General features: G+C 34.9%; 3 protein-coding genes and 1 long non-coding RNA gene across 11 annotated transcripts; 2 read left to right on the forward strand and 2 right to left on the reverse strand.

Annotated features, from left to right (window-relative positions):
- Positions 1-435: 435 nt before the first annotated feature.
- LOC117231179 (protein eiger) lies at positions 436-5,248 on the forward strand. Of its 3 annotated transcripts, XM_033489346.1 has the most exons (6): positions 436-547; positions 661-841; positions 1,156-1,879; positions 3,249-3,832; positions 4,077-4,536; positions 4,668-5,248. In XM_033489346.1, exons 3-6 carry the CDS (start codon positions 1,514-1,516, stop codon positions 4,851-4,853), a joined length of 1,596 nt encoding a protein of 531 aa, XP_033345237.1. In that variant the 5' UTR covers positions 436-547; positions 661-841; positions 1,156-1,513; the 3' UTR covers positions 4,854-5,248. The 3 variants fall into 3 exon arrangements, with proteins under 3 accessions (XP_033345237.1, XP_033345238.1, XP_033345236.1); XM_033489347.1 differs by having other exon boundaries at positions 440-841; positions 1,539-1,879; XM_033489345.1 differs by lacking the exons at positions 436-547; positions 661-841 and having other exon boundaries at positions 848-1,879.
- On the forward strand, positions 2,006-3,242 carry LOC117231181. The gene is made up of 3 exons (XR_004492910.1): positions 2,006-2,551; positions 2,629-2,686; positions 2,767-3,242. It is a non-coding gene; the product is annotated as an uncharacterized LOC117231181 (long non-coding RNA).
- LOC117231379 (armadillo repeat-containing protein 3) lies at positions 5,237-9,206 on the reverse strand. Its single transcript, XM_033489768.1, has 14 exons — positions 9,186-9,206; positions 8,843-9,105; positions 8,324-8,648; positions 8,066-8,233; positions 7,781-7,984; positions 7,488-7,650; positions 7,303-7,421; positions 7,075-7,233; positions 6,716-6,954; positions 6,478-6,642; positions 6,287-6,390; positions 6,048-6,219; positions 5,667-5,982; positions 5,237-5,550 (listed from the first exon to the last, which is right to left on the reverse strand). The coding sequence occupies exons 1-14, from the start codon at positions 9,204-9,206 to the stop codon at positions 5,266-5,268; spliced, it is 2,703 nt and encodes a 900-aa protein (XP_033345659.1). The 3' UTR covers positions 5,237-5,265.
- On the reverse strand, positions 9,149-14,732 carry LOC117231177 (cholinesterase). Of its 6 annotated transcripts, XM_033489340.1 has the most exons (11): positions 14,616-14,732; positions 14,129-14,242; positions 13,555-14,044; positions 12,255-13,413; positions 11,996-12,186; positions 11,736-11,922; positions 11,566-11,686; positions 11,244-11,439; positions 11,029-11,144; positions 10,813-10,841; positions 10,432-10,570 (listed from the first exon to the last, which is right to left on the reverse strand). In XM_033489340.1, exons 3-11 carry the CDS (start codon positions 13,816-13,818, stop codon positions 10,494-10,496), a joined length of 2,340 nt encoding a protein of 779 aa, XP_033345231.1. In that variant the 5' UTR covers positions 13,819-14,044; positions 14,129-14,242; positions 14,616-14,732; the 3' UTR covers positions 10,432-10,493. The 6 variants fall into 6 exon arrangements, with proteins under 6 accessions (XP_033345226.1, XP_033345229.1, XP_033345230.1 ...); XM_033489335.1 differs by lacking the exon at positions 10,813-10,841 and having other exon boundaries at positions 9,149-10,570; XM_033489338.1 differs by lacking the exons at positions 10,813-10,841; positions 14,616-14,732 and adding an exon at positions 14,396-14,580 and having other exon boundaries at positions 9,149-10,570.
- Positions 14,733-16,045: the final 1,313 nt, after the last annotated feature.

Raw genomic sequence — 16,045 nt, forward strand, 5'->3', positions numbered from 1 at the left:
ATTTGATAAGACTTCAAGTATTTTCCTTGACAATGTTTAAGGTAACAATTGATAACATTAAAATGTGTGTAATACGATAAATAATAGTAAGAAAGGCCTCTTTAAAATTTTATTATACTTCTAAGGAAGTTTGTTTATTGTAGTATCTTTCTGTACTCCATTGTTTATTGCAGTAGAAATTTGAAATATTTCTTTAAAAATACATATTAGTAATTTACGTGTAATAATACCGCAGGACATTCAATTATCATTTAAACAGCTTATGATTAGATGCATATATATTGATAAGTTTGCGATTGATCGTTAAAAATAAAAGAAATAATAATGGATAATAATGATCAATTTAACATTGAAACATTGGAGATGGAAACTACATCTCCGATTCACTGATCTACGCCACTGACAATGAGATCCAGAGGCGCTGCTGCGATAAACTCGTACGCTTTCTGTTCCTTCCAGCCAGTACGATTGAGTCTGTCAAGCAACACTGGTCGTTTCTTCATCTGCCTCAGGTCTTCACGAACAAACTCCGTACCTTTCCTCTCCAGTAATGATCAATTCTATTAAAAAATCAAACTTACCAATCAATCAAATCATCGTTTACTCTAAATATTACTTCAGAGTTTCTTGACTTATTACATTTTATTATTCATCACACAGAAAGAGAGAATTCAAAGAATCAAAGAAGTGAAAAGGCTAAAAATAAAAGGAATAAGAAGATAGAATTGAGAAGATCAATTAGATAAAGGAACGTAGGTCGTCGGAGGCACAGGTCGTATAGAGAAGAACAAAAGGAGAATAACGTCAAGCTACAGAAGGAAGGAAAGAAAGGCCAATGTAGGTAAGGAACTAAAGGGTCGAATCTTAACTACTCTCGCCTGTGGTCCTGCTCGAGGTTTTCTAGAGAGGAAAAAACCCACTGGACAGGTTTTAAAGAGGGTCAGGACTGGATACACACACATGCCACTTAATGCCGTAGATTATTGTAAACTTCTGAAATTGTGGAATCAGGTGAAATACTGGTTATTCAGTTCAGAAACATACATAAAGGAAGAAAAATATTGAAACTATTGCCTCAACGGACCTAATAAGCCTTAAAATTAAATTTGTAATTTAATTAACTGGTGCCTTTTGTGGTGTTTGTTTCAATTACAGTGGGTCAGAAGTTAGAAGATAGAAGAGAAGCGTTCTTTTCAACTGTGCAATTCTTGGAGCAATTATGTCACTACGGCGATAAAATAATACGATGATAACGCGGGAAGAAATTCAACACGCTTCAGGAATTCGCGTGCATTGTGAATCGTAGTAACATTGTTTATACTGAAAAACCATGAACGCTGTGTGTGATCTTGTTTATTATTCTTTGAACTAAGAAAGCTAATGATATAGAAAAAGGAGAAAAGCACAGTATCAATAGTACTTTATGCAAAGTGCAGTGTAATTTAGATTTTTATAATTAACCTTAAGGGCTAACTAACCCTGTGTTCAGTTTCTTTTTTTTTTTTTTTGTACAATGACTTCCATGTTATCCGAAGAAGACTCGAAGGTTGCAAGGATGAAGCAGAAACTGATGAACGACGTACACGTGAAAGAAGAAACGCGATCCTTCCTTAGCGTTTTCAGAGAGAACCTAAGCATTTCTCCGTCTGACCTTGAACAAGGCTTCAACAAGCATCGATTTCGACCGAATAGAAATACGATTTTAAGTGTGACGGCTCTGTTAATTGCTCTTCTCTGCCTGAGTCTCGAAAGTTGGAAGTTCCATTGTTCTTTGATTAATGCTCGGGAAATCGAAGAGCTAAAACGAAGTGTAGAGAGTTTGAAACATCGCTTCGTGAAAGAAGATCTACTGAATGAACTAAAAGCCTTCGAAGAACAGGTAATGATTTTTTTTACAAGTAAATGGAGAAGAACGAGAGTATCACGTGGCGATAGAATTACTCAGGTACTATGTGTAATTCGTTTCTTTCATTTTTTACATTACTTTTAGATTGGAACTTGATCTTAAAGATTCGGATTACAAAATTAAGATTTCAAAGAGTATCTTGATAGAATAATAATTTCTTCTTCCTTAAGTTTATCAGTTTTTCTAAGATTCACGTCATTTGAAGTCCTCTTTGGAAACAATGAACACAAGAAATTCGTTTATGCATTTCGAAGGCATCTTTACCGTTATTTATAATAGCCCTGACGATTCTCGGATCTCTGGACCCAAAATATCCAAGGTTCTAATTATTTTTTCTAGTTATTTTTACACAAAGGCTTCTTTATATCTCATTTCAGAAGTTTCCCTTTTCTTATAACTTTCTCACCTTTTTCTAAGGCATACGTTTCCCAATTCAAGATAGATGATAAGAATTATCAACAAACAAATAATTAGATAATGCTATAACACATCCCAGTGAAAATAGAGAAATTTATGTCTTCCCAAAAAATGCTTAACAGAAACAGGAAGTCCTTGTTTAAGTGATTTAGGTAACAAGATGAGGATTAAGAAGCACAATTAAAGTTCTGAACCACTGAATCATCTTATGAACACTAATTTATAACAGTAACAAGCATTTTCTAAATTAATATTTATTCTAACTGATCTAATTTTAGTAAAATTAAATATTTCTTCCGTTATAGGAAAAATGAAGAAAAATAGACTAAAAATCAAATCAAATAAACAAATTGTATTACATTAGTCAGTATTAGAAACATCAGTAAGGTTCGCTATATTGATATTAATTATGTGATAACCTTGCAATGGCTCTCCTTTAATAGGCTCGCGTTACATGAAGAGGATAATAAAAGAAATCAGGTTATCGGTCTCCGGTGACATTAAAGGTCGTAGATAAAAGAACGGACCACGTGCTTGCGCGTGCACGGGTACAAAATGATTCGATGACCTGTTCGACGATTCACATTGACATCGAGGAGTCATGCAATAGAAAAGTTATTACGTGAATTATGTAATTCTACGCAGAATTTGATGCCCGTTCGATTCATGATGTAAGGCATCATCGCGTTACGTAATGGTGGATATTCAACGGATATACATTGATTGCGCCTATTATAAGATACGTAAACATTCTAATCGATGCAGCATCTAAGACTCTTTCTTCGTTGAAAATACTGATAAATATATTTATTTTTATATCGTATAAGAAACTTATTTTAAAGTATAAAGATAAACATTCTTCGGTATAATAGATATCATTAAACATTAACTATTCAATTCAGTGATAATGATTGTCTGTTCACAGTTGTACACCGAAATGTACAATGATGATGATGATGATGATGATGATGATCCAGACGAAGCAGACATCGACAATGCGGATTACGACTCAAATTATGACGATGACACGTTTTCTTCGCACGATTACTCTCCGGTATTCGGTGCTAGGTCGTCCGATATCCCTGATTCCTCGTCGACAATTGCTCCTGTGCCCTCTCCACCAGAGCTCAGTGCAGATAAAACATTGTTGAAGTTAGCAACAGCGCACAAGATCGAGGTCAAATATAATGAAGACTCGGTGAAGAGTTACAAGAACGTGGATCGGGAGCGTCATCAAGAAAAGAAGGTTCTGGAAGGGAAATTGGAAAATCATGAAAATAATACTAAACGAAAGCGAGATGTACTAGGTACAGATAATGTAAAGGATCATTTTTTGAACTGGAAGATGAGCTTGAAGCGTAAACGGTCGATTGACGAAGAAAACTATAATTCTAAGAGATCATTTGTCAGAAGACATTCTCCTAAGAATCACGCGAAGGGAACGGCCGCTTCTAGTTCCGGTTCTAAAGAGATGTTGGATGACAGAAGCATTGATGACCAACAAAACACGTTAGTTGCAACATTTTATAATATAGTAGACAAAATTTTACCTAGAAATTAATAAGAATTCAATATTAGAAATTGCTGAACATTTCATGAACCACTAATATTTAACATTATTATAAAGTTCCTTTAAATTTAGTTATATCAATATACAAATTCAAAGCGAGAAAATATTGTTCAGTACTCTTGGCAGAACGTAAGAATGAACGTAAGAGTGATTCAAGCACTTTCGTTTGTTTGTTTCTCACAGGTCTATTGTCGTTTCTAGTAGGCATCCACCAAAGAAATATAATACCCACTCGTCTTTAGATAACACCGACGCGTCTCCTTCGAAACATAACAAGATTACCGCGCAAGGTGTCACGAACCATTCTACAAAGATTTCTCACAAATTTCGAAAGAATATGAATCTCTCTAGAAAAATAGTTGCTATTCACTTTGATGGAGATCGGAGTAAAGCCTCAGGATCAGACTATTATGCTGGAAATGGGAGAATTCGTCATGGCGGTAGTACGTTTAAGGCTTGGAAACCAAGTGATTGGGTAACTGATCTTGGTATGGGCGAATACTTCAGCATGTCCGATGACGGGAATGTTACCATTTACGAAACAGGATTATATCTAGTTTACGCGCAGATTCATTACAATGATGATCATGATGAAATTGGATTTCATCTGGTGGTGAACGGTCGGCCTATTCTTCAATGCATGGTAAGAGGAATATCATATCTAAAAAAAAGATAATCTAGTTTTAAAATTGAAGATAAAGAATGTTATCGTTACTTTCAGTATTTATAGCATTTCCTTAAGAAGAAAAAAATGATTATAATTAATGTTCGTAGATTGATAACTCTGGTCACTCACGTAACATTAGCCAGACCTGTTTTTCGGCACAGCTGACACGGCTCAAAAAACAAGACGTTTTAGTTTTCAAAGAGGCCAGTTCGCCGAGATTCGCCATTTTCGACAAGGAAAACAGTTTCTTCGGACTAGTGAAACTTGGGGAACTAAGAAGGCCATCGCAGTGATCGCTTATTTGAAGATAGTAGTAATAATCATAATCAAACTTTAATATGCACTTATCACGAGTGAATCTCTTAAAAAACGAAGTGCTTATCTTACTTTAATAAAAAGTAATTTATTGAGCGTTCATCACGGCAGTAATACCGTAAAGCTTTTGTTTCAATTATTGTCGATATTTAATGAAAATAGACGCGGGTCAACTTTGTTAATTAAAGACCAATAATTAAAGACCCATGAATGTATATTACCGCTGTAAATAAGATTTTTGCGTTTTATTATTAAGCAGTTTTTGAAACCGCCAATTTTCTACAGAGTCCAAAGATAGTGAGAGTGCAAGTGAGAAAAATATTAGATTAAGATCTTGTAACTGATGTATCCGAATAAAATAAATCTTGCGATACGATTGCGACGCATGTTCTAACACACAGTATCGCAGACTAACTTTTTTTCACAGTATAATCTGGCACGATTACTGCCAATTGGCAACAAGTCTCCGGGACAGTCCATCAAATCAACGATAAAATTCGGTTTTAATAATTTCGTTGGGAAATTCGATGAACGATGATCTTCAGGAGTAAGGCTTGAATCTTCGCACTTTTGAGGGTATTCTTTTAGAGGTTCATTGATTGTGATAACTTCTGGGCAAGATAGGTCTCTCTTTAGATAACAGTGAAAAGTCTCTTCCTCAATTGGGACTCTCACCTAGCAAAAATATTCTAAGCTCAGAAACTAATTATAAGGATTAAAACGCTACTAAACAATCAAAATCTTTTATCTAGACTTAAAACAAAGAGAAATAAAAACTCAAAATCCTCTACCTCCGGGACTGCAATTTCGATCCAGGCTTTTCCATACTGTCCTCGTACCAAAGCTGCTGGTAAATGTACTCTATCAGCGATTACTTTGAAAAGCAAGGCTCTTTCGAGATAGGAACCAACTCTCAACATTCCCAACGGGATTACACTAGTTTCTATACTTTCTTTGATTTCCTTCAAATGAATTTCTAGCTGGTGATCCACGCATCTGATTAGAGGATCCGGACCTGACATTTGTTGGACCACAAACTTGGCCAACATCTTAGCACGCGAGGCCACGTAGTTAATATTTACAAATCCTTGTGTCGTCTTTGACACTCTAAATGGAAAACCATGATACTTATAGGATTCAGGCGGAGAAAAACTTAGAATTAATTTTCTTACACGTCTTTCGACTCCGCGGCGATTAACTTGCATTTAAACAATTCTATGTAATCATAGAGATATGAATCACACTGTAGGCGACCAAATTTGGAATCCATCGTTAAATGTAATATTGCCTGGGACAAGAAAACGTTTCTCTTATTGTTGGTATGTGTATTCTCTTGTTTACCCTCTGAAAAAAGAAACAATAATTTCATTACACTTAACGAAGAAAGAGGAATATAAATAATGCTGTTCACCTTCCAAGTTCGATTCATGTGGTTCCTCGCGAATGCAATTAACCACGTAGATAGGTTCCAAGGGGCAGAACTTGAATCGGAAAATATCATCCAATATGGGAAAACTGATTAAGATTAAGACAAAAATTAAAGTATAAAATGAAGCAAGCAAGTATAGAATAAAATACATAAAGATTCTAAAAATATCATACGCGCAGACGTTTCTTCGAAGTACATAAAATCCATCTCGTGTGATGTCATGCAAAGAAAGTCGTCCAGTTAAAGCGAACTTGATCGGCAAATGCGCGTCAAACAAGACTTCTATGCATGTGTCCCATGAAGGAACTACTCGCGCTGTCGACCGGTTGTTCAGCATGCTATAATCATTATTTTCGTAAATCGTACGATGCGATCGAAATTGCGTCTGTACTTATTTCATGTTAGCCTCACTAATTTAAATATCTGGCGGAGACGAAAGTATCTGCCAGAACCGGATCCGCGCATAATAATTGAATCAATTGGGCGGCTGCGTTTCTTATCGGGATCGATTTAACGTCGCACAACAGATTATATAATCTTTCGGGCCCCTGAGCCTTCAGAAATTCTTGCTTCCCGATCTTCTCGATACACATAGTGGACAGAGCTTTACAGCAAGCGATTTTGAAATCATTCATCGATATACAGCTCAACTGTTAATCAAACAAACTATGTAATTAATTTTTCCTCAATTTAAAAATTACAATTTTATTGAGTTATGACATACGTATAAATATTATGCAAATTAAATATGTATTAAAGCAAATGTATACTTCGAAAGATGCACATATGGCATCGATGATATCTCCCGTAATTATAGTATCTCTCAAAGCCTGGTTTCTTGCTATTGTAATGATGCATTCTATAACTCCAACCAGAATTTCAACAGGGACTTTTCCCCCTGTTTGTTTCATCAGCCATAACAAATAATTCTGCGGATAATATTCTTAAAATATTTTTTATTAAAGTAAACAGTTTGCTACTTGGACGCATAAGATTACCTGTCCGTGAATGTCCAATAATTCTTGACAATTCTTCACGTCGCACTTCAGCAGTTGATTTAAAGCGAATAAAGCCGCCTGTCTAGCGGAAAATTTTAAATTTTCGTTCTTTAATACATCTGAAACGATATCGTGAATTATTGTACTACGTATTGATTTCAAGAAAATTGATTTTTTCAATCTACCTAGAACATGTTTCACACAATCGCTGGCAGTTAATTCCTTGGCTGCTTGATTGTACAGAGTCATCATACCGATACCATGACAACTGATTTCATACATGTTAGCTTGTACGTTGCCCATTAATGTACGCAATAAATAATCGACGATGCCATGGGTATATAAGGCCTTTACAAGAAACGCATCAGCAATAAATCAAATAGTATTAGATAAGGAGATATGAATTTCAAAAATGTCTACAGTCTGTACTAAACTAGATGAATTTTTAAAATTAGTTCCCTTAAATTGCATGTAGTACTTTTCTGCCCCTAGACGTGTGTGATAAACGGACAGCTATATCCAGAGCTTCCATAAAAAGCTTTGAGTGTGATGTGTCTTCTATGTACTTTAATATCTGTTTGATACCGCCGATATCGTTGAACAATTCTGCTGTAGTGGGATTGTCGCAAGCAAAACGGAGGATCCGGAGTGCATCCATATGAAGATCTTCCCACTCGATGTTCTAAATAAGTACAAGATGTATCTTCATGAAACTTAGAAGTACTAGATAGAAGAATCTTCTTCAGTTACAAGAATATCTTACATCCAAAAATTTCAATAAAACTTCAAGTCCATTCGTGCGCCGAAAGTGATCGTGCAGATAATCATCTTTATTTCTTCGTACTAGATCGGTCACTACATCGAGTGCAAGCTTCTGAATCTCAGTATACGGGGAGTTAAAAAGCTCGTAGACGAGTTCCATGTTAAAATTCTGAAAAATTGCAGGTTTTTTCAAAATTAATCTCGCAAGTGTGAAAGGAATTTTACAAAATGGATCGTTTAACTTGTTATCCTAATGAACCTTAGTCTCGATGATCTCCTTCGCTCCTACAGGATCTTGTAATAGATTATATATAATTTGCATGGTGTTCTTCTTCACGTCAGGATCTGGTGATCGAAGTCTTTCGAATAGGAAGTTCATATCCTGACACTGTTTTAATAATTGTGCTGCTCCAAACATGTCTTTAGTCATTTCTGCTAGGATCAAGGAAGAGAATTCATGCATGAAGATATCCTGTTCGTTGATAAGGACTTTAATGAAGTGCGGAATATAATAATCGGCGTCCAACAGGAAATCACGGACATTGGAGATGGCTACCATTTCGGCCAATAATTTTGCTGCGAATCTATTTTATTTTATTTTAAAAATTACAATTAGATAACATTTAAGAACATTACTTTTATACATATTAAATATCATTGATATTAAATATAAAAATTGATAATTATATTTTTATCTTTTTTGATACTTTTTATGTGTTTTATAGAAAATATAAAAATTAAGAATTCAAAGAAAAAGAATAACGAACTTAAAATAAACCTTCGTGTAAATAAATCCTCATGTGTAATCAATAGTATCACGCTATCTACAATTTCAAGATCAAACAAAACTTCTAGGTTCTCCTGACATTTGCTACCAAATTTTGCCAAAGCTGCCGCTGCAGCTAACAGAACAGGCTTTTCCTGACATTGCAGCAATAATATCGCTGTTCCAGGATATTTCACCTCTAAACGGAGAGGGTCGAACTGGTTCTTCGTTTGCTGTTCTCGGTCCACTCGTGTTTTACCCTTGGATACACATTTCTACGCATAATTTTCAGTATTTAATATATAAAAAAGAAGGAGAAACAGAATATATGTATTTTTAATTGTTTAAATCTTACTTTTACATGTTTTGGTCCCATACTTTTTTATCTCTCAGTAGAAGTTGAAAAATTATTTATGTTTAACATGACTTATAGAGTTCTTCACTGAATATTTGTGATAATATCCAATGAATAAAATGTATGACATGAATATTGCCGCAATTGAATTTCGTAGGATTTTTAAAAGCTCGTATGTTGCTTGCACGGTGTTCTTTAATTGAAAGATCTTAATCTAACGGTGTTCTTCTTCTAATACAATACATTCATACTTCTTAATTTAAATGCATTTGTAATAGTACGTATAATATTCTTTTTCGTAAAAGATAGAGATCTTGTATACCATAAAATACATAAACTTCCTCGCATGAGATATAATAATATATCTCTATATTAGGTACTGTAAAATACTAGAATATATTAAAAGACTTATACTATCGAAATCATAACATCGGTAATAGTGAGATCGATTCGACGACTACACGTGTTTTCTATTAATACTATAAAAATATCGGAATACATAAATATATTTTAACATGTATTATATTTGCAACTTTTATGGTAAAAAACGATATAAAAACACTCTACATTGTTTAAATTATTAAATTGTTCTCAAAGTAATAATATTATGATATATTATTACATAATATATATTACTATCGTGGCGTGCATGGCTTTCGGTAAAAAATAGATTTCGTATACCGATGTTTATAACGATAAAAATTAACATAAAAAAGTATAAAATATGTGTATCGATATGTACAATGCAATATTAATACGATAACATTATCGTGGACGGACGAAACGTTTAGCCAAGTCTTATAACAGTAACCTCAGTTTTCTATGTGCAATGTTTTTTAATATCTGAAAATAATCATATTAAAAAACATTTTGCATATATATGAACACATATTGTTTAAAAACCTATATTTTTGATTTTAGACATCTTTCAGACATCAGAAGCTAGCTTCTCTTCAAAAAAGTAAATGAAGTAGCTGCAGGTAGAAAAATAATACTTCAAAAAAGGATATCATACAGCTGTTTGTGGGACACCTTGAACTAAATGTGTTTTGCTTTTACTTTTAGGTAATGAGGACTGGCTTATAGCTTTGCTTAATCTAGGTTGTCCATTTGGTGAACTGGTAACAAATCCTTCCGAACGCATATCTTTCAGCGAGATATTGGAATTACTCCTTAGCGATGGAGTAGAACTAAATTTACGATTATGCGACAATCGTTCTTGAAGCTTTGATTCATTTTGCCGCGGTATCCTAGATCTGACAGGTGGTGTGTCACGATACTCGTGGATGTTCTCCTTCGAAGTACGAGTCATATTCTCGATTCCCTCCGAAGGTTCGTCGTCTCGCACCATGAGGATGTCTCCGCTGTAGTAATGGTCAGATTGTCTGGACACAAGAATACAAGAAAAGACAGTAAAAGAATTTATTACTGCCAAAAGTGGTTATCTAATAATAATAATTAAAAAATAAAAAAGTTAATTCTACATAGTGGTATCACCAAAAATGGTGATTTTTCTATCTAATTAACTTGTTTCTTTTTGTTAATAAATTCAAGAAGTTCCTTGTCCATATTTAAAGCTGTGCAATGAATTATGTACACTGTTGCATGTAAAAACTATTTTAATTACCTGCGTATAATCTGGCAGCCTTTGTTTTGCTGCATGAATTACAAGTAAAGGTAAGATTAATGAAAAATATGTTTAAAGGTTGTGTTAATTATATTCCCTTGTATAAACTTCGTATGCAATTTCTATAGCATTTATGAAGCCAGAACCATCACCCTCGTGCACTACGCGATTAAATGATGTGGTCATATGGGGTTGGTTCTGTTTACCTTTTCTTACCTTTTGGCATTGCGCCAAAGCATACAGCATACTACGGAAAGCACGATTAACAATAGACACGCAGTGGAAACAGACCAAAAGGCAATTTGTAGAGGTTCTTTTGGCTCCCACCAATACTATAATAATAAACATAAATAAATAGAATATTTATACTGAGAATATTTTATAAAATTATTGAATAATATTTTATGAAAGGAGGTACATAGTGTTCTTACTTCAGTAACTGGAGGATATGTAGGTACCAAACGACCAATAACCGTTGGTAAATACATAGACCAAAAGGCACTTTCAGTTTGTCGGTAATTCAATAAAATTGAGCTATTGTAAGTAGTATTAATGTTCAAATACCGTAATTGTCCAGGCTTAGCAACATCAAAATGTAAACCCAAAATTTGCGATGGTGTCGGATTTCTAAAAAAAGGAAACCTATGTATTATACAGATATAAGGTACATTATAAATAATATTATAATAATAATATATATATACATTATAAACAATATAAGCTCAAAATAAAGTTATAAAATTATAAACTTACCCATACGTTGCAAAATTTGCATACGCTTTCATAAAAAAGTGACTCATATTGCGATCGTTGTCTGTCCACATGTCACGCTTCAACTTCCATTTTTGAGGGAAGAATTCTGAAAAGATAGTAACTTGATAATTATATTGTTAATGAAAAACTCTGAATTATTGTATTCTTACCAACATCCATGAAAGGTGCCCCTGTTAGCCAAAGAAGCTCTGTGTTGTGAGAAACACTTCGCCACTGTGGTAATGTTAATGCTTCTACAGTTGTATTTAGCACATACAAATATGTAGGTACACGTTTTTCTATCAAAACTTTTGCTATTTTATCAAAAGGAGCAACATAGTGAAAATCAGTCAAGAGCTGAAAATTTAACATTATAGAAATATACATATAATTAAAAAGCCAAACTATATATACATCGCGTACAACTTACATTAATATACTGATCACGAATGTGGGTAATATTAGTCGGATCTGGCCAATATGTGTACATGTATTTTATAGCTTCATAAACTCCTTGAGAATTTAGAGTGTAGTTGTATTGGAGAACAAGTTCCCAAATTTTCTGATCGAATGATTCCGCATCTATAATATATTGATTCTTGGCTAATGTGGCATTGTTATCTAGGAAGAATGAAATGTTTATTAATTTGTAAAAATTTACAAGATTGCAAAGATTTCGAATTACATACATATAAGGTATGCTGCTTCCTGAGTAGTTACACCAGCCATATATGCTAAGTTATCTGTAAACTTATGACTTTTTATGCTTTCTTCAGGTGTTTCCACAAAGAAACGCCAATCTGTTTCTCTCCAATCTTCGTACCAACTGTCATTTGGTACTGTGAAATTAGTATCCAATACAGGAGCCCAAGGAAACATTCCAATGTGTTGCTTTAATTCAGAATTACCAAGTTCAAAAAAGGATCTGCCATTCTTCAAACACTGCACCAATCTCCAGCTGCTTTCTATGCTACAGCCTAGTGATTCTGCATATACTTTAGATGTATTCTGTGCCCTGTACTTATCTGCTATGACAGCCCAATCTGCCAATGCAGAACCTGATTGAGCTATTACTTTTGATACCATATCTCTGGTTTTAGGTGCAACCATTAATAATCCAGCACTTGCTGCTCCAGCACCAGGTCCAAAAAGAGTTATTGCATCAGGATTACCATTAAAAACTCTGATATTATCATACACCCACCTCAATGCCATAGCTTGATCCAAAATTCCATAATTTCCAGGGCTATTCTCATCTCCTGTACTTAAAAATCCTAGAGCTCCTAGTCGATAGTTAATCGAAACGACTACTACATCGTAAAATGCAGCCAACATATGTGCTGGAAACAAGTTGCTTGCTCCATGAGTAAATTCTCCACCATGAATATAGAACATTACTGGGTACGGCTTAGCTAAACCAGAGCTAATATCTGGTGTAAAAATATTCAAATATAAGCAGTCTTCATCCACATCACGGATTCCTTTAGTAGCACCAGTATATGCACTGGGCTGAGGACAAGCTGGTCCCCAATCAACAGCTTGCAGTAATTGCCAACCTTTATGAGTTTTGGGTGGTTTAAATCGACCTTCTTTTATAGGTGGCATAGCATAAGGAATACCGAGGAATACATTAACATGCTTTGTAACCCTTTCAACTGGTAAACTCCAGGGCCTATGCCTTGCTTGTGGATCATCATATAAATAAACTTTAAATCCTTGCACTTGTCCATAAGCTGTGGTCACAGTAACATCTATAGGTAGATTTTTCGAATCAGACCTCTTTCTTCCTTGAAGATCTTCTCGCCAACCACCCAATATACCAGGTAAAGGTAGTCTTGAAGTTGTATGCTTAAAAAATGACAATCGTTTTGTAATTATAATTTTTTACCAAATTTATTTATCATTACGTGTCATTACTTTTTAAAAGATATCACGCAATTTCTCTAGTAAAAAAAAAATAGGAGAATTGTATTACTTGTATTATTTTACCTCGTAAAGGTACCGACTGTCTGGTGCTCTGGTGGGTCCTCTGTAAACAGAGTCCCAGTAACTAGGACGATACCCATACCTTCTATCTTTGTAAACATAAGTGTCGGTTCGGTGATCTGGTCCGTTTTGAGGCACATATACCCCATCGCGACTGTAATACCGACTACCCGGAGGTATTTGTTCCTGACACAACACCGTAATTGCGAGGAAGCACAGATAAAAACAAACGCGTCCAATCGACGAGTATAAAGTATATGCGGCCATCTTGCCCGCGTGCGTATTGGTGTTTCACCAGAAACAGACAGGCGTGGTCTGTCAGTGTGTATACACACGTGACACTTCTACAGGCACGCAATAATGCGAGGAACTCGGTCTTTCAGGAAACTCTTGATGAAGCGGAGAAAAGCGAAAGCCGCAATGAAAGTAAAATCTCACCAACGTTTATATTCTCTTCGAAAACATGCATGGAGAAAGGAAACCACTTCCGAAACTAATTAGAAACAAATTTTTAATTGCAAAAAAGAAAGGTTAAATGGTCGGGATATGGTAATTATTACACACGTGTACTACTTACGAAATCGAAGGACTGACACGCGCGTGAGCCAACACCCTGTAGTTTGTCACGTTCGAAAACGATCGTTTCTCCCGCTCCTAATACTACCAAACATCGAAATCCATTTTTTGCATCCTGTAACAACGATACTGATACGTTATCATTCACCTTAAACACTTTTCTTCTCGTAGATTTATGTTAACTTCATTATATTTTTTTGTTTTGAATACGTTTATGGACGTATGTACCATCGAACCATAAATATAAAATGATATCATAGAATGAAACCTTATAAAAATAATCGGCGAAATTAATCAAAATCAAGTTCACTGATAAGATTGAATTGCAGTTGCGTGATACATAATAGCGAATTTGGGTATGTTTCGAAAATATTATTCGCAACACGAATGCTACTCGGAGTTACATCCAAAGTTTACTGAACGGTAATGTTACTCTCGCGTGCAAATACGTGCTGCAACCGACTGCCCACGCGCTAATAAATACTTACTTGTTATATAGTGAAATTATCGAGCAGTATGATCTACGATCCCTGTGATCGTCCAAGTATGCCGTCGCGTGAACGGATGAGTTGTACTCGTACTCGTACTCGTACTCATACTCATACTCATACTCATACTCATACTACACGTACATATACAGTTCAGTCATACTGGCTCGTGCGAGGGATACGCTTATCTTCCGGCAATTTTACCTGAAATATAATAGATTACAACAGTGATACTCATTGCGAACGTTACTTCATATTAATTTTTTGTCATTTTCTAAATATTAGAATATAGTTAATCATTAAACAATTTAATAAGCTTACTAAAAAATTTCCTAATATAAATTATAAATATAATATTTCCTGTCTCAATGTAGTTCCTGGATACCTTTAATTTTGAAACTAACTGTCAAGTAAAACCAGATCATCGCTGAGTACCATTGAAATTGATAACATACCAAGGCATGAATAATGGGATAATCAACAATTCCCCCCTCGATTCCACCGTTGCTCTCGTCGTTGAATAATCTCTCTATCGATTACGATCGCCTCGAGCTGGTCTTCGTCATTTTGTTACTTTTGTTGCTTTTGTTGCACTCTTCATAGTCCATTAAGAACTGAAGTTTATATAATCAGCATGTAGATCACATACACCTAAAAAGATATTCTGATTGAATATACAGCTACAACGTGATACAGATTGTGAGATATATTCATGATTTACCCGGAGCTAGGTGGGAGATATTAGTTCCCGCGGAAATAATCGATAAATGACACTAATATAAAGATTATGTAATAACCTTAATATTTTCTATAATAATTAATTAATATTAAGCTCAATATAAATTAGTAATATAATAATTTTAATATAATATTATTAATTATATTAATTTAAATTATATTATATTAATACAAATTATTAATATGTCGGTGTCAGGTTGGCACTTTGGGGCGTTCTATGAACCTTTACTTACTTTACCGTCGCGGATGTGGTTAGTGTTTATCTGTGCGAATGTGGGCACTACAAGAGGCTCTGAGTAACGACAATAGGATGTCCGAAATGATGGTGACAACGAATCCAGGTTCGATAACGAATCCACGGTCCACGGGATGACCAGTATCAGCGTGACTTACTCGGCAATTCGCTCAACGATTAACTAAAAACTCGCTGAATCCAGATGAACTTACCCTTATATACTCCTGTTCCCGCTTCTCGGGTCAATCCTTGTTTTTAAGGAGAGTCATAAAATCATTCCGTACCTCTGTCAGGTACGCGGCCCTCCCGTGATCGTGGCTACGTCTGGTGACCCGTTATGTCACCTTAAATCTGAACCCATCGTCGTAACGCCAGGTTGGAACATTAAAAGTTGTTTTCCTTATTTTTATGGCTTAAACATTAAAATCTTGACTATGGCGATGGGAGGTTTTTCCCA

This window comes from Bombus vosnesenskii, unplaced genomic scaffold, assembly GCF_011952255.1.
Source record: "Bombus vosnesenskii isolate JDL3184/JDL3185 unplaced genomic scaffold, Bvos_JDL3184-5_v1.1 scf7180000013272, whole genome shotgun sequence".
Classification (NCBI taxonomy): domain Eukaryota; kingdom Metazoa; phylum Arthropoda; class Insecta; order Hymenoptera; family Apidae; genus Bombus; species Bombus vosnesenskii.